The 18,597-nt window shown below is 29.5% G+C and overlaps 3 protein-coding genes across 4 annotated transcripts; 1 reads left to right on the top strand and 2 right to left on the bottom strand.

Moving 5' to 3' along the window:
• Positions 1–1,057: 1,057 nt before the first annotated feature.
• LOC108775746 (probable E3 ubiquitin-protein ligase HERC3) lies at positions 1,058–2,940 on the bottom strand. The gene is made up of 7 exons (XM_018542199.1): positions 2,858–2,940; positions 2,250–2,492; positions 1,978–2,168; positions 1,774–1,903; positions 1,569–1,695; positions 1,327–1,501; positions 1,058–1,255 (listed from the first exon to the last, which is right to left on the bottom strand). Exons 2-7 carry the CDS (start codon positions 2,486–2,488, stop codon positions 1,080–1,082), a joined length of 1,038 nt encoding a protein of 345 aa, XP_018397701.1. The 5' UTR covers positions 2,489–2,492; positions 2,858–2,940; the 3' UTR covers positions 1,058–1,079.
• A 34-nt stretch (positions 2,941–2,974) lies between these two features.
• Positions 2,975–6,000, top strand: LOC108775747 (ADP-ribosylation factor-like protein 3). Of its 2 annotated transcripts, none has more exons than XM_018542201.1 (5): positions 2,975–3,050; positions 4,002–4,130; positions 4,362–4,493; positions 5,371–5,607; positions 5,889–6,000. In XM_018542201.1, exons 1-5 carry the CDS (start codon positions 3,048–3,050, stop codon positions 5,928–5,930), a joined length of 543 nt encoding a protein of 180 aa, XP_018397703.1. In that variant the 5' UTR covers positions 2,975–3,047; the 3' UTR covers positions 5,931–6,000. The 2 variants fall into 2 exon arrangements, with proteins under 2 accessions (XP_018397703.1, XP_018397702.1); XM_018542200.1 differs by lacking the exon at positions 2,975–3,050 and adding an exon at positions 3,086–3,152.
• A 1,836-nt stretch (positions 6,001–7,836) lies between these two features.
• On the bottom strand, positions 7,837–10,815 carry LOC108775739 (uncharacterized). Its single transcript, XM_018542188.1, has 6 exons — positions 10,642–10,815; positions 9,702–10,111; positions 9,164–9,475; positions 8,883–9,084; positions 8,020–8,253; positions 7,837–7,917 (listed from the first exon to the last, which is right to left on the bottom strand). Exons 1-6 carry the CDS (start codon positions 10,813–10,815, stop codon positions 7,837–7,839), a joined length of 1,413 nt encoding a protein of 470 aa, XP_018397690.1.
• Between the last annotated feature and the right edge of the window lie 7,782 nt (positions 10,816–18,597).

Genomic DNA, 18,597 nt, shown 5'->3' with positions numbered 1-18,597 from the left:
AATAAAGAAAACAGGTAAATTAAGGAAAGTATAATTCGTTATTATCGTGAGTTACCCACACGTTACATTATCTTATTATACGCACGGTTTTTCTAAACTACATCACATAAAGATTTTTATTTCAGTGTAACAAATAATCTGCAAGAGAAATCGTCGAAAAACTTCAAAACTGCATTAACTACAGAAAATTCGCGAACAGATACAATCACAGATGAAAATGCAATTATTGAATCGTCTAATTTGATGAATCCAAGAGAAGTTCTGGATGTAATTGTTGAAGCGACATACGACATGTACGTATAAGAAGATACGACATATTATTTTGAATACTTTTTTAACATTTCAAAAAAAAATAACATGCAATATAAGATTTTATCGTCGCCTTTTATTTTTTTAAACAGGTATGCTAATGAATTACGATATGCCCTTATATATGCGATCTTTGTAAAATCGATGCAAGTCTTTCTTATGCCTCATGCTTTTCAAATACCACATCAAATTAAACTCGCTGATCCTGGAGGATCATTTGACACACAGCTTCGTGAACGATTAGAAGTTGCTCGTGAATCAATAATTGACAGTGGTAAAAAAATTTTAACCTAAATAGTGTAATAAAATAATTATAGATTTAGTTATTCGTATATTTAGGTATTCAATATGATGTAAGACTACACTTATCTCTATTAATATTTATGTAATCATATTTATATTAATGTCTATTTTGTACTTTATTACAATTATAAGAAAATGTTTATTTTCATTTTATCATGGTCATGTAATGATTTGTTTCTAGGTATAATAATTGAAAATTAATAATTTTTTTTGCTTTCAGAAAAGAAAATTACTGATAACGCGAGAAAAGACCAAATAATGAAAGATTTTGTGATTCCTCCAACACCACCATCTTCTTTAAATGAGGAAGAAATATTGGCTAATAATTGTCCATTTATTCTACCATTGATAGAAGCAAATGAAGCAGCGCAGATCTTCGAAATGCATGCAGGGAGTATGTAATACGATAAATATGAATATAAGATTGAAAGAATATATTATTTCATCTAACAATTTAAAGTACAGTGTTATTCTGTGATTATCGCTGTACCCCATTCATGACATTTCAATTTTTTTATTGTTCCAGAATCCAGCGAAAAATGAATGTCCAGTTTGACAAAATTATACGGATTTTCTAAATTTCGTTGAAGTTTTCCTAGTTGACCGTATTTGTTAGTGCCACAGCCCCAAAAGAAGCCGTCGTCTGTAGAAAAAACAAAAATTATTTTTCTTACGTAAAATATTAAGCGTCTACGAAAAGAAGATTTATTTTACCTGCTAAGCATACAGTAAACGAATTTCCACACTCGACTTTTTTAACATTAATTTCTATATTTTCTCCTGTGTCATTTTTAAAATCTACCAAAGTTGGAACGGCGTAAACCTTTTTGTCTTTATTTTCAATTCCTAGCTCTCCATTTGAATTCCATCCCCAAGTATAAAGATCACCCTATAAATTAAGTTTCATTTACGAATCATATTGATTAGATATAGTTTATTAATTTTTATATACTGACCTGATCAGTAACTACAGCGGTATGCCAACCACCTGCTGATATTTGTATCACTTTCAGACCTGCTAGGGCTTCAATAAGTTTCGGATTATCACAATCTTCTAACTCGTTATGCCCTAACTGGCCACGTCTATATCATATAAATTATAATAATTATACAACAGAAAAATTTCCGAATTATTTCGTGTAAGTGCAATATATTACATACATTCCCATCCCCATTGAGTATACATCGCCATTCTCTGCCAATAAAATAGTATGATCGAAACCACAGGCAAGATCAACAAACTTGACCCTCTTTGGCATCTCAACCAAAAGTGGAGCATTAAATACGCGTCCTTAGAAAATAGACAAATTTTTGTAAAATTATATTTAATAACGGTGTAAGCTAAGAATTTTTTTTATCGCAAACCTAAATTGGTTAAAATTACTGTACATCCTGCTTGTGATAGTTTAATGGCGTGTTCAATTTGTATGTTGTCATTGCTAGGAATAAAGGGTGTTACTTTTTGCCAAGTGTCATCATACATTTTATATTTCCAGATTTCATTGTGTGTGGACAAAACAACTACACTATCCCTACCAGGAATAGCCAGTTTACAACTGTAAAAAAAATCATATTTGAATAAGATAAAAAATAAAGTAAATTTTCAATACAGAAAAAAGTTATATTTTGTTTGTTACCTTCCTGATGACTTTTCTGGAATCTGCATTAAACGTGGTCTGTTTTTGTCATCTTCCTTACTAATTTTACCAGTGATATATAATCTTGTATTTTGCCACAAAAGAAAATAATTCCAACCAATCTCAATGTCTGTAATTTCAGGAAATGGAATCTGAGTCAAATGTGATATAGACGTGATAATCCCATCCTGATTGGAAAAAAGTGGACTAGCATTTAAGCCAGTATAATATACTGGCATGTCTCTGTAAATAATAAAAATTTTGTACAATAGAGTAATATAACGTCGTTATTTTATTATTATAAATATTTTATTATTAGTTTTTTTATTACTGTTGTATTACGAGAATTCTATTACTATTCTTTTAAATTTCAATAATTTATGAAATTATCTAAATTATATTTGATATATTTTAATAATAAGTAATCTCATTACAGAGGTATGGTTAAAAAAGCAAGATGTTTTTTTATTTAAAAAAAATAAAAATAAAATAATTTAAATATATGTGTAGGTAAAACAGAAATATATTTATTTATCTACTGTCGTTCACACAAGCAATACAAAAAGATATCAGTATGCACATGTGGTAACCAAACTGTAGTTTCTCACCTAACGGTATCAGATGCGCTGATCAGCTCATAACATCAACCAGAATATGCAGATGTCACCATTTTCCTTGGATACCAGAAAAACAACACATTTTCATATAACGTAATGTCGTAATGGGAATCGTCGAAATAACGCAGTAGATCGTTAACGCGTCTTCGTTCCAGTACCTGAAATATATATCATCAAGAAGATGGTAAAAAAATGTTATGTGAATTAAACGCAAATGCACAATGTTATGCACTCTTTTTTTTTCCCATCTCACCACCTGATTCTGATACACTCTTGAATGCATGAAGTAATCGAAACATAACCTGCGAAAATTTTATCGCTGTATATCAAGTTTATATTAAACGCTTTAAATTTATATTAATAAGTGCTACATACGAGATTAAGAATTGTAAAACATCTCATTAAATAAAATTGATTCTTATCATTTTTTATTATATACAAAAATTCACTTTCTGTGCACTGTACATATCTCTCTGTATATACACTTGAGATGACGTTGCGAATGCAAGCTGGGTTATAACCTCGTCGTCATAACTTGTATACATTTAACTAGGAGAGAAGGGAATTATCTTTCTGGAATTGCACATACTGATTGCGAACGAAATTCAAAATATTTCTAGCTATTTAACTTTTTATGTTGCAATCAATTGCAGATTATTTACATATATACGATGTATAATTCCAAGTTTTTGTAATTACAAATCATTAACTTCTATTAATAACTTTGCAATGTCAAAATAAAATAATAAAAATATAACCTGGAGTATATAAGTGGCAATATCATTTGATAAAAAAACAAAGTTATTATTTAGTTTTTGAAATTAATATTTCGAAGTAGAACTTCTATATTTTTATTAAAATGTTAGATTTTATTAATAATAATATATTACAATTATTATATCATATAATAAATGTAATTGTAATAGACAATCATAATGTAAAAAATATTTTTCTTTTTTAATAATTATAATAAAGAAATATTTCTTTTTTTATCTATTACTTTACTAATCTAACTATTGATATATTGAAAAATAAAGTATCTGTTAGTATTTGTTAATATTTAAATTGCAAAACTATTACCATCTTTTCACAATACTGCAAATTCATTGCAAATTATTAATATTTAAAATATTAGGGTCTGCTTGCTATTTTACGGAAATTACGATCGAATCCTGATAAAGAGCTGCGATTATTACTACTGGGTCTGGACAATGCCGGAAAAACAACTATTTTGAAATCTTTGGCTAGCGAAGATATTACACAGGTAAACTTTCTTCTTAATTTTCGAATTTATAATTTATACATACTGTAGTAAAAATTGATATTAAATTATTAAATATGTTTAGTATAACAAATGTATTATAATTAAAACTAATAAAGAGAAACAGGAGCTACGCAAGCCAATGAATTCATTAAAATCTTTAATTTATTCTAATATATTTATAATTATATTTATATGAATTATAATTATATGAACAAATTGATTTTTTTGAAGGTAACCCCAACACAAGGTTTTAATATAAAAAGTGTCCAGAGCGAAGGTTTTAAATTAAATGTTTGGGATATTGGTGGAGCTCGAAAAATTCGACCATATTGGCGAAATTATTTCGAGAATACGGATGTACTTGTAAGTCTTTATTACTTTATAACTTCTTAAATTTTTAAGTTTTAATATTAAAAGATTATTATATATTTAATACTATATTTAATAACACTCTTTTTATATAACAGTTTACGATGGCAGTGAAATATATAACAATTTAATTTATTATATAAAATTTAATACAAAAAAGATAAGATATATAAAAGAAATAAAATTGACAGTTGTATATAATATAAGGAACTAATAAGAGTCAAAATAATTTGTTTTTTTTTAAATGAAGTTTTATTGATTTAATAATCGGAATAATTGTAGAAAAACTCCCTTATTCAAATATGTTAGGGGACGAGGTAGTAGTTTCAATAGTCGAATAGTTCGCATAAAAGCCTATTATTTAGTTTTTCCTTCTACCAATACTTTTATTAGTTTTTCCAATAATAATATAGGAGCTGACGTTCAGAAAACTGAAATGAAGTTTGCATAATAAGAGCTCAACTATTAATCAATTCATACCTAATATATTTAAAAAAAAAACTAAACTTGCACTTATTCGTATAATATAAATAGAGTGCAAATAAATGAAGTTTTTTAAATGCATATATTATTTTAAATAATATGTATATTTATTAAAATAATAATTATGTGTTCTCACATTCTGTAAAATTCTATTTCATCCTGACAATTATAGCGATATAATTTAAATAAATAAGTATTGCAATTTTTTCTGCAAGTGTTGATTTTATTTAATAAATATTACAAATTAATTGTGATTATTTAAGAAGCGTCTATTACGTTCTGTTTTTATTTAAAGATAATCTCATCTTAAAATTTTCTGCAAATTTTTAAATTTTCCTTTCTAAATAAAAATTAAGTTAAAATTTTGTAATGTTTTTATTGATCACAGATTTACGTCGTTGATAGTGCGGATATCAAAAGGTTGGAGGAAACGGGACAGGAATTATCAGAGCTTCTATTGGAAGAAAAGTTACGCGGCGTGCCATTGTTAGTATACGCGAATAAACAAGACCTGGGACATGCCGTGACAGCAGCCGAAATAGCTGAGGGACTCGGTTTACACAATATCAAGGATCGCGATTGGCAAATACAATCGTGCATCGCTATTGAGGGCAAAGGCGTAAAAGTATGTAACAAATATTTTTTTGCTTTTAAATTTTAAAATGTGATACAATGATTACGTAGAGTTATCATTTTACCATTAATTGCTTTTTATACTTCAATATATCGGACAGTTTATATATATACTATATAAAAATAAAAATCTTAGACATAAAAATTTAAATTCACATCAATGTACAATTTTATGGAATTATATCTTGTACATATATATATGTGTCTATTTATAGTATTATTATATTTGTATTTTAGAATAAAGTTTAGAATTAAGTTTATCTTTATTTTTAGGAAGGTTTAGAGTGGGCATGCAAGAACATTAAAAGGAAGTAATAAACACACCGTGGAAGTCGAGAGATATAATTGACGTTTATGCCACATTAGGGCGCACGAAAAGAATATAAGGCTTACACCATCTCCATTGTACATTTTACACATGATCTTTATTTGTCTTTTAACTACTATTTACAAAAAAATATTTAGAATATTGTTATGTGTGGATTCGGTATGAACGTATGTATATCGAATGGGTTTCCACAAGCCCGTTGTCATATCGAATATATCCAATTATCGGACTTCCGTCCATTTCGGACTCGAGAAGTTCTATTTTTCGCAGAAAAGAGAGTAATAGCGAGTCCATAAGATATATACGGCAAACTCTAATGTGCCTTCTTGCTGTTTTAACTATAGATTGGAATTTTTATAGATTTATCTAGTGAGAAATAAAAAAATAAAGATGTAACAAGAGGAAAAACACAATATGTATAATTCATATAGATACAATTATCAATACATATTTATACTTATATGTATATAGAAATTTGAGCACCATGTGTTATTTCACTCGCGAAGAAAAATCACGAAGATGGTTAAAGTATTTGCAGCATGCACAAAATGACTGCATTTTCTTTTATCTAAATCAACAAATATATACTATATTATATGGTATGTAAGCAATTAAAACAATTGTAATTCGAATAATGTCGATTCAGCAGTTCTTTGTTAAACGGCATTAATGAAATTTTAAGGTGTAAAACTTAAGTTTTAAGCTTCAATCTATAAGAAATTGACTAATCATAACCAATTATTCTCTTTATATTCGACTGTGATTGGCCAATTTCTTACGGCTTAGAGTTTAAAGTTTTTGTAAACACCACTTTAGAAGTGATGAAAATCAGTATCATTCTGATGTATTTATGGTACAATATATTATTTTCGCGCGCACGATCTTATTTTTGCACAGCTATTGAATTCGCTTTAAAGATTTGTACAGGATGATCTGCTTTCAATAATTTCTTCTAAAATATTTTCTCTTAATGACGTTAAAATGTGAAAATAAATTTTGTCAATAAGTTTAATTTTTTATCTTGTAATATTTTCATGAATAAAATTATTATATTAGTGACACAGTTACATCTGATACATTTAAAATATGAATCAAAGAAATGGCTTATTTTTGTATTTTTTTTTATTGATGATTTTAATATTATTAATAATTTATTCTTTAAAATAAAAATATCGCATGATATCACTCATATGAGATTTTTGCAGTTTGCAATAATTGAAGCATTAATATGGAAAATGTGATCCGTACTCACGATGATAATACAATTATATCATTTTTTTCCTGAAAAAAAAAGAGAAAATAGACCAATATAATTAAAACTGTCATTAAAAAGTATTATTTTCAGTTTTTAATGTCATTAAGAGAAGTGTTATACTCTTGGCGTAATTTTTTTTAAACGTGATTCTTATTTACAATTGTAATTATCCATTAAATCAGCCGAAAACATTGGAAGTATTTTGCATACATCATATGTATACTTGCGAACCTTGGTTCTCGAAGACGTATTTATAAAGAATATAAAAATATTTGAATTAAACCAACGTAAACATTTATGCTTTAGAGATATATTCATCAGATAACGTTTTCTATAGATATCTTCACGGTATCTTCTAAGTATTTTTTGTTTCTGGTTACATATCTTATTTTAACATGAAATATTAAAAATTCATGCTTTACAGCTTTTTGTTTGTACATACAAAAAGAGACACTCGTTGATAGTTTATAGTCGCTTCTACCAAGTCTCCGCCACGATCATATATAATTTCGTTTAGCGTATTTTATTTTGTGCAATAGATACGATAAAATAAATAAGAATACATGACTTCGAGGCACGTATTTCTAATTTTAGAGGCAACTTAGCAATGTCTTTCACAGATTACTAACGAGCTAAACTCATAGTTCGCTATGGATGTTTTCTGTAGTCACTCTGATCTCCTCTTCATAGAATGCAGTACAATCTGCTGGATACTTGTTCTGAAAGAAAAGAAAAATAAAGGAATAGTTTTTCTTTACTTTAGTTTAAAATGCACTTTCTTACTAATAATAGATTATAAGTGAAGGTTTTAGTTAACTCACGATGCATCCCTCTTGCTCCATGATGGCTGCGTAGAGGGGCCAAAAATTGATTGCTAATTTGTTACTGACTGCCCAGGCCGCTGGAAAACTTGCCACCCTCAGTAATGCACTACGTACGCGTGTAAATGCTTCGTTACCTCCGTCCTCTCGTTGCTGGCTTTTTTCATTTATGGTACATAAGATTTGACTAGCACATTGCGGCACTTTCGTCGCCCATTTATACGCTCGGTACGACTAGAAGTAAATAAACAATATATCAATATTTATTAAAATATCACAAAAACAATAAAAAATTTAATTAAGCTTTATCAAATTTAAGCGTAATACGAATTATAGGAAAATACGAGAAAATTATTATTATTTTAGATTCTTTTTTTATAGACTATAGAACTCTGTTTATCTGAAAATGTCGAGAAATAAAACAATTCCGATATCCGAATAAAATTCGGATAATAGAAGTTCATTAATTCTCATCTCCACCAATACTTACTAGTTTCAATAATAGAAGCTGATGTTCAGAAAATTGAAGTTGAATAATTGAGATCCTATTATCCTACCTTTTAACCCAGTTATAAATTCGAATATTTGTAACTGAGATAAGTTTGTTCGTATAAATGGATTGCAATTAAACGAAATTCTATATTATACTATACTAATTTTTTTAAATTCTATTCGTGGTACTACTAAAAATTTTAAACGTTTTTTAATTGAGTTTTAAAAAACATCAAATTTCAATTAAATCGATTTTTAATCTTTAACAATAAAATTATGGAAAATGAAAAAATAAGTTTACCTATTTATGCAATAATTTAATGTACGAAAGATATTACGTATATTATATAACTGTAAGAAAAGCATTTTACCTTGAGAACAGGACCGATGAAATCATTGTTAATAATGTCGCTTAGTCTGTTGCTTAGCTCTCGTGCATTTATTCGGGACATAATGAATCCTTTTTGAGAAGCCAAGCTTATTAATTCCTGGAAATACGCTACCGCCGGTCTTACATACTGTGAGCTATCGAACTTTAAGTTCAGGTATCTCTTCCCCAATCCGTTTATCAATCTAAGCGAAAAATTTTACATTGACATATATATTCACAAAAAATAGAGAAACTTAATTAATTAAACATTATTATATTAACCTGGAGAGACTCTCCGCTGGTTTTGAAGCATCAAACATCATTGTTTTTGGTAATCCCTGAGATTTTAAAAAGCTGTTACCGACGAATTGCACGGTCGTGAGGTAGCGTTGCTGATTTATTGGTTCAGAAATGTGAGAGATCCATTCGGCCACAAAATTCGTGAGCGACTTGACCCCTCTTCGGCGTGTAGTAGGATGTTCAAAACTGTCTAAGACCTTCTCCCATAGAATGTTACCTTGCTCGTCCGTCATTTGAGCAAATACCCTCGACAGACCACTATTCTTCCATAACGTTTGCCCGAGTTCCGAATTACTAAAATACAAAAAAATTCTTAATTATAGTAAAAAGCGAGAGAGGGATAGCGATAAAGTTTATTCACATATATTAAATTAAACTAAAATGTTAAACTTTTGTTTATGTTTTTTAAAACCTTTTATAAAGTATTTTCCCATTTTTGTCGCTTTTAACTTGTTTCGATATCGTAGAATTAACATAGAGTATTCATCGTGTGTTTATTGTATAATAGTTGGTGTTCTACCTGAAGTGATCCCACATGACGTGAACGTTTTCCAATATCGGTGGCAAAAACCAGGAATGTCCTGAATGATCTTTATTCCCAGTATCGTTGTCTTTCATTCCATGACCCAAGGAATCTAGAAGCATTGGCAAGAGACCCAATGTTACGTCGTTGTTTGCATTTTGTTGCAAGAACATGCTGCCCATGCTGATTATGTTTCCCCAGTCTATGCCGGATTCCCCTTTGTGTTTCGTATCTCTTGCCGATCTCTTATTCGAGCCAGCACTCAAAAGGTTCAGAAATGAACCCAAAGTTGATAAGTCGAGGCCTTGATTATTTTGTCCACCTGACATCAAACTACTGATCCCAGAAATGATCTGGCTGATACCGTCCGCCGTGTCGGATCTTTTTTCGAACATCATGTCGCGAACCTGTTTTAATTTCTCATACTTTATATTTAGATTTTTAAGACATTATGATTATTTTGTATAGACATTAAAACGCTTTAAAAATAAAATTTTAAGCACAATCAGTGATTTTTATTTTAAATATTTATGACGAATTTTTGTATTAAAAAATATAATGAAGATAGCAAAGGGAAATTGTGAATGTCAAAGAAATCAAAGAAATTCAAATTGAATGTGTTTAAATATATCGAGAGAAAATGTTGAAGTATTACGAAAAAAATGATACTGAACATAAAAATGTTTTCTTCAATATTTACTAGTATTGAAACAATTTGATTGTGATGATAAAAAATATACATTTCTGTGAAATACATATATATTATTGATTGTAAAAAAATATAATAAATGGCTTATTTACTAGGAATAAAATTTATTTTGTCATATTCAAATAAAATTTATTTCAGAGAGTAAGATAAGTATATTTCTTACAAAAAAATATTTTTAAGTATCTTTTTCTCAGTGTAATTTTTTGAAGACATAAATTTTCGTCATACTTGCTTGCCGGCATCTGAATGTGCAAACGTTTGGGCCATGTCCTCGAGCGATTGCTGAGAAAAGAGGTTTTTAGCTTCCTCGATGAAAATACTAGACGCATCGTCCTCATTATTCTTTTCAGAGCTCGCCAGCCCGATTAGTACCAATAAGAGCGATGTCCTCGACAACCACATCCTCCTGTTTCTGTAACACAACATTTGGTTAGCGCGACTATTCGACGATATTCCTGCTGAGTAATCATCGGGGATTCGATGTGCATTTCTCTGTAATTTAATGACACGCAATTACAGCGGAGCTTCATTTGCTTCTTCATCAAAAACAGAGATCCTTGAGATGGTCGTTGACCTTAATGGCGAATCCTGATTCTGGTTATGTTATTTTTAGGAGAAGAAGCCTTTCGCGAGGTCGTTGTCACGAAGATATTTTACGCGGGCGTCATACCGGAAACGTTTCGGGTCGTAGCTACTCGAATACCGTTGTTTCGTTATAGTTGTCTTACTAATGTCAGTGTATTATACTTAAGCATATTTTTTTCGCAAGACATATGAAAGTGCTGATGACGAACGCGTTGAGTCAGCACGCTTAAAAAAAGAACGTGAATAAGATATTGGAAAATGCAGGTATGTTTTTACCTTTAAAATGTACAATAAATACATATATACAGAGCAATTATATATTTATGAGTTTGTCCTGTATAATTATTAATTGGTGTCAATATATATGTGTTTTTAAATATTTATTTAATATCCACGTACAATTTTTGTGCTTTTGATATAATTTCTTACGCATTTTTTTTTCATAATTTATCATATTTATTTTGCACCATTACTTTTAAAATGACACAATAAAAAAACGCGATTTTTATTTATTATCATAAATGATTTAGAGATAAACATTGTCTTATCTATTGTTAACGATGAACTAATTTCAAAAATTTACAAAAATTCTTGTAAAAATGACACAACTAAAAAAAGTTTAAAACTATTGTTATAATTCGAAGAAGATAATTTTTGCAGAGTTGTGAAACAAAAATGTGTGGACAAAAAATTATATATAATCATGTGAAGATTATCTTTTTCGTTTATATATTTCGTTAATAATTTCTGTCAAAAAATAGTTTTTCTCTTTTTCTGAGAAATTAATTTTGTTAATTGCGTCACTTTTGAAGTAAGGGAGCGATGTAACTAAAAAAATATAAATATGGAAAAAATGAATTAATTAAATTAACTAAACAGGCAGAAAAGTCCAAGCTTTTGTTTAATTTATAATTTGTATTAACATAATTCTAATTGGTTTCTAGTAAGAAACACACGTTGTCATTTATCATTATTGAATATCCTCAAGGATCAGAATTGTAGCAACTGTCACGAATGAAGACAATGACGATAAATGATTGGCGCAACGCTAGTGTATACTAACGCGCAATTTGAGTACCGTAAACCGCATGAAATTGACATTCTCCAGCTGGAATAACGATTCGGCCTAACGGTACAGACTGTTAGTCATCGTTACCCCAACGCGTCGAAGTCGTGAATGGCAGGTCGAAAGAATAAGGATCCGATTCGACTGTCATATTTTCTGACAAATACGTCTCAATATTGTGTAACACAAATATTGATAAATGTTATATGACCTAAAAAGTAGAAGTAAGAAGTTTATCATAGATTATATGAATTGTCTACTTCTACCATATATTACTATTATTAAACATAAGCATTTTTCAAAATCAATGAAAATAATCTGTGAAATATATCATATATATAGAACTTTATAATCTTCTACATAGCGTATTATTTTAATTTCCTTTGTAATTTAAGTTTTATAAGTAATTTTTAATACTTATAAGCTATGTCGAAGTATAGCATCAGTTACTATTTAGTTTAGCTGTTCTACAAATTATGTAGGAAAGTGTGTTAGAATATATAATATCATTAGATATAACAGGAGTTTATACTGTAAAAAAAAACGCAATGTGTTTCTCTTTGCAAAAACAGGTAAAACAAGTGAATGTAAAACATATGTATCACTTTTATTTACTTAATTCTATTGTTTGTCATATTTTGTAATTATCTTTGAGAGCTGAGTATAAAAGTAAGAAACACGGAAGCACATTCTCAGATTGTCGAGAGGGAAAGCGCGTGCGAGATTTTGCAATGTCGTCGCACGCGAAGGTATGTGATCAAGAAGAAAAAGCAATAGTAGCTTTATTAATGAAATTAAAATCAGTATGGTCAATGTTTTGAAGTATTTGATTGATTAATCAGTAGAAGGAATTTTACTAATTGATCAAAGAAAGCTTCAAAGCGATCAAAGCATGTGTACTATGTGTAACATCACTTTGACCGTACCTACACCTGCATATTTTTTTTTATCATACAATAAGTAGAGTATCAATAAGAGTATGTCAGCAATTTAACAGGCTAACATTGTTGTTTCTGAAGCAACCTGCTTTTAAAATTACAACGGCACATTTATGAAGCACTTTGCCGAAAGATGTTCTGTATAAATTATCGCAGTATTGATAATATAACGGTTTAATTTTTTTTATAATGAATAATAATTTGAAATATGCAATAGATAACTTGATCATTATTAAGATATTATAGTCATTTTTTAATTAATGTGACATTAAAAAATAGAATGATTAGATAGTAATTATATAGAAGGTAATAAAGGAAGTTATTAGTACTGATACTGATCTATTGACTATGTTAATTTTATTGTAAATATTTTACCATTGTCATTAAAATAATTAATCTTTTTACATTATAATGAATATTATTAGTCGTCTGCTTTACATTTTCTACATCCATACCTTTACTAAACATAATTATAAATAGATATTAATAATTTTATTTTGTAAAATTAATAGTATCTATTTATTATGTACAAGATGGATCATTTTAATTTATTCCACCTCATTCGATTTTCTCAAAATCTTTAAGTTTAAGATAAAAATGTTTCAGACAAAGGTTTTATGGCTTCGAGGAGAAAAAAATGGTGACCTTGGTTGACCTTTGGTCAAGAAGATGTCCTTAAGGTCAAGGTTACCTGAAAAATTTTTTTAATAGAATGCCCCATTTTTTTATTACATATTTTCTTATAGCTGACTTCATGACCTTCTCAAAACACTAAATAATATTTTTTATTAAGCATTTTCTACGTTATGGAGCATCAAAATTAAGCCTATTGCACATAGGCATAATATAAGATAATATAAGACTAATAAGCATCCAGCATAAAGTCACCATATTGATTTACATAAGATGCTCATTAGTCCAGCGGTCTTATGCTTATGCTCTGTTATGCATTTCATGTGCGATAGGCTTTACAATACCGTCGGCATTTGCATTACTCAAGACGTTAGACTGATATGGCTAAAGTCATTGGGGAATGTTGTTCACAATCATAACATTAACAACTTTCAGATTAATTGATTCAGCCGATTTTTTCGAAAGGAGATAGGAAACAACGTTACAGACAAAAGTTTCACGATTTTGATGGTAAAATGGGATACTCTTGTCAATTCAGTCATAGATGGCATCACTTCTGAGATTTCTTTATGAAACAATTTTTAGAAAATTGACTGGATAAATTAAAATGATCCATGTATATTAAAAATGTGGATACAAAACTATTAGTAACATAGATATTGGCATAAATATTTATGCGACTATCGTGCTGACTTAATAAAAAAAATAAATAATTTAAAATAATTTTTCGTAAAAAATGCAATTAGACTGCATCTTAATTCACATTTGCATGTTGCTAGACGAGTACGTTATCTAGTTTACAATTATATTTGTATATATAACTGGGTTAACTTTTCAGCAATAAGCGATAAAATTATATAATTGTTTCTAAAGTGCAAGACTTAGTATTTCGCTTATCATTGTACTGATAAAGAAAGACCTTGGATGACTAAGTCTGAAAGCATCATCGAAACCTAGTTGCATTATAATTATTGTAAATAACAGCGATATATACATAGGTAATTAAAAATTATTTTAGTTTCAAATGTGTTTTTTTAAGATACATTCTTCCCATATTGATATGAGTATTATCGGTTATTTGACTGAATGTTATAACTTTAAAACAGAATTACGTTATTTTTAAATATTTTCTTAAGTGTAATAATAATTTTATGGATAACCATAAAAGCTATTTTATTTTGACATGAAGTTAACGATATGGGAAACTATTTTTTAACTTAGTAAACGAGACTAGATTATAATTCTTTTTAAATTCAATTAGATGAAAAAAACTTTTTTTAAGTTAATTAGATTGGAAAACTGCATTTTCGATTCAGAATTTTGAATTGAGTAGTAAGTATTCACAATGCATTTAAAAACTAACTTTTTTTTTGGATTGAAGGCATAGAAATGTGCTTCATATGTAATTCCTATAAATGAATAAAAATGCATTTGAATTGGAATTCCATTTTAACGTCCGCGAATTCGTTACTTTTGAAAATCTGAATCTATTTCAAAATCTATAAATCTATCATTCTCAATATTCAAATCTAAAGACCGGCAATGTACAAACATAACTAATATGAATACGAAGCCTATAACAGTCTTGGATCTTAGTTGCTTATATATAATTTCGCGAGAATTTATAATATACTAAAATATGTAGTCTTTCTAAACTGCGCACCGAACAATATTGTCAGTCTTGAAACGCAACTCTAAACTACCGTAGTACTATCACGAATTAAATTGATTAACAATTTAATAATTAATTGATGCTCTTTTTGGCATCTTATATCAATGTTAAACTATATTAAAATCTGAAAATAAATCTGGAAATAATTCTTCTTATTGCGAAAACTATTATTCTCGTTTACTGGCAATGCATTTCAATTACATATTTTTAATTATACGATTAGTTTTAGATCTTTGAAGCCTAAATAAGACACAGAAATTAATAACAATATCATATAGACATCATCCTATTTGTCACGTAAAATCTATTTTTATGTATCAAAAAATAACATGATGTCCTATAATATTACATTATAACATTATTAAAACTCTACGTTCTATCTGTTAAGAAATCTCAATTATTATATATATATAAAATTAAATTTATAAATAAATATATAGATGTATATATAAATAATAAAATGTGCGCGTATAATAACTGTTTGAATGTAAATGCATGGAGAAAATAGTATATAAAATATATAAAGATATATAAAGGCATTTACGTTTTAATATTCCAGACCACCATTCTACCATGTGTTAGTTCAAGTTCAAGCACGTGAGACGTCCTTTCTCTTACGCATAGTTATCGAGGCAGCGGAACAGTTACTTAACATCTCGCGGATACAGTCAGTCAGCTCGTAAACTCCACCAACGTAATCAGTAAGACAAACGAATCCCCCATAGATCGCAATTACACGCGTGGCGCGCGCGCGTGTGGCGGAATTGCCGGTTGAAAAATTCGCGTGGCCGTGCCAGCAGCAACGGTAGTCGTAGTCAAGTAGAGCGTGTTCGATGGTGTTTCCAATGTGGAAAGGCGATACGATCATTGAAGCTCAAATTGCCGTTATTTACGACGGGAAAATTTTACATGTATCTTGTGAAAACGTACATCTAGGGGGAGGGTTGATTTACGGAATGTTCAAAATTCATTTCTGTTGACAACGCACAACTGTTTCTTATACGAGAACATCGCGCTTGCGTATTGAACATAATGAAAGTGTAGCTGTAAATTCATAAACATAACATTTTTATCAAATATGGAATAGCTATTAATAAAAAAAATAATTTTTTTAATGTCACACGTCAAGTAGCATATGTTATTAATTGTGTACGCGATATGAATTTAAAAGAACACACTAATTGATTAAAAATATGTGTGAGATAAGATATAACTATGTAAGATATAATCATGAGATATACATATACATGGAATATATTAAGACAAACGAAATAATTCTAATTTTTTATATCTTGCTCATTCCACTGTCACATTATTATTTGAATAAAGTTCCATCAACGTGCTTCCCTAAAATGCGAAATTTCAACTAAACACTTTATTTTACGTTCTCACATTCGGATGATCTACTTTCATGACTTTCACGTCAAATCCATGAACTCGTGAAGACACGTAAACGTCCAAGCATGTTAAGGATCCAAGCATTCTCGGGGATAAAAGGTCACTTTAGGCCGGGATAACAATATCACCGATCACAATAACGAAAAATCTTGTCTGTAGCAATTTGTTTCTTTCCACGTACCTTGAAAACCGCAATGTGAAAAATCTGCGGGCTGCCAATGTTCAACTGCGAACGAACTATGCGCGTGTACGGTTCCTCAGGAGCCCATGCACCTGATACGGACGAAAGTTGTGGCGTGACTGGAGTCCGACGTAGCCCGTCGAACGGTACTTACCTACCTGAGCAACTCCCCTGGCTTCGGAGCGTAGAAGCCGGCAATACAATGCACCGCCAGCATGCTTTCGACTCGATGCAGATCCCTGCACCACAACCGAAATATTATCTCACTTGAATTCTTGTGCCTCTGGTTCCAAAAACATTCTCGAGCTCGCGTTTAGGATTTTCGTTTGATAATGTGACACACATTAAGCGTTCAATTTCAAAATCACTACGATGTTATAATAGTCTTCTGAAATAAATTCGTGCAATTTTTTAATATACTAAGTAGGTTAAAAAAGTGCAAATAATATTTTGCTGCGTTTATTTGTGTACGGAATATTCTTCTTTTGACAATTAAACAAATGAATTTAAATTTGTTCAATGTTGACAGTTTAAACAAATAAATTTTGCAAGTACGAACAATGATATATTGAATTAGATAAATTTACTTCGCAAATATTTTATCTAATGCTGTACGATTATTGTAGAATTTAAATATTGTTTATAAATTCTTATTATTTTTTTCTATCCAGCTATTTTTTATATTAATTAGGAATATCCGAATATGGCAATTGTATTTATTATATGCAGTTTTTAATAATTACTGTTATTGAAAATGTTAATAATAACTGTTTATTGAATCCTTGCGTGTGCGCGACAGCTGATAATATTACAATACACTCTATTAACGTTAAATAATTTTGAATAAACATCTGACGTTTCTATCTGATGCAGACATTAGGTATAGCTTTACAACACGTTGTGAATGATCTAATCAATGTCCACCAATAATACCAATTGCAAAGAATGAACGTTTGGAAATGCGGTAATGAAAATTACCGTTATCGAGATCGGGTTAGCTCTGCCAGTTTTTATCCAGTGCACGGTATGTAAATTACAGCTGTGCAATGTATAATACTTCCTTTCTGAAATCCAACAAAATATCTTACAATTCAGATAAAGAGGAATTTGATACCGGAATAAAAATATCTCATCATGGAGATAAAGACACTTTTTTCCTCTCAAAAAATCGTTGGATTCGAGTAACTTCAAAAGCAACAGCTTTGTAAATTCGCAATCGGAAGAAAAGTATTTTTTAAATGGCCGCCGCTATATAGGTGACAACTGTATAAATTTTATATTATGTAGATTTAATATTACTTGATGTATATGTAGAATAAACATTTTGAATATAACATTGAATAAACCATTTTATATATTATAGTTATTTTAACTAAAGTTATATCGAGAAGCAGCTAGTTAAAATAATGTATTCAACTATGTACAATTATTCGTAGATACAAAATTTGCACAATATTACATATGCAATATCTGTAACTATACATGTATACGCCTTTTTCTGAGTGTGGTAAAACCGGCTCCGCTACATATACTCACAAAAGCTTCTTTCGGTGGACAGTCGATGACCCCGCGAAGAATTAGGGAACGTGCGTTCGCGATGAAGGTACACCGGCCTCTTTAATTCCGGATGCCAAGGTCATCTCTGTGCACTGCGTTATAACGTGAAAATACAGCGATTCACGATGATAGAGAGAAGGACGTTCAACCGGTT

The sequence above is a fragment of the Cyphomyrmex costatus genome, unplaced genomic scaffold (genome assembly GCF_001594065.2).
Source record: "Cyphomyrmex costatus isolate MS0001 unplaced genomic scaffold, Ccosl1.0 scaffold309, whole genome shotgun sequence".
NCBI lineage: Eukaryota > Metazoa > Arthropoda > Insecta > Hymenoptera > Formicidae > Cyphomyrmex > Cyphomyrmex costatus.
The sequence above is the reverse complement of the archived record's forward strand: the minus strand, read 5'-3'. Positions and strand labels throughout refer to the sequence as shown.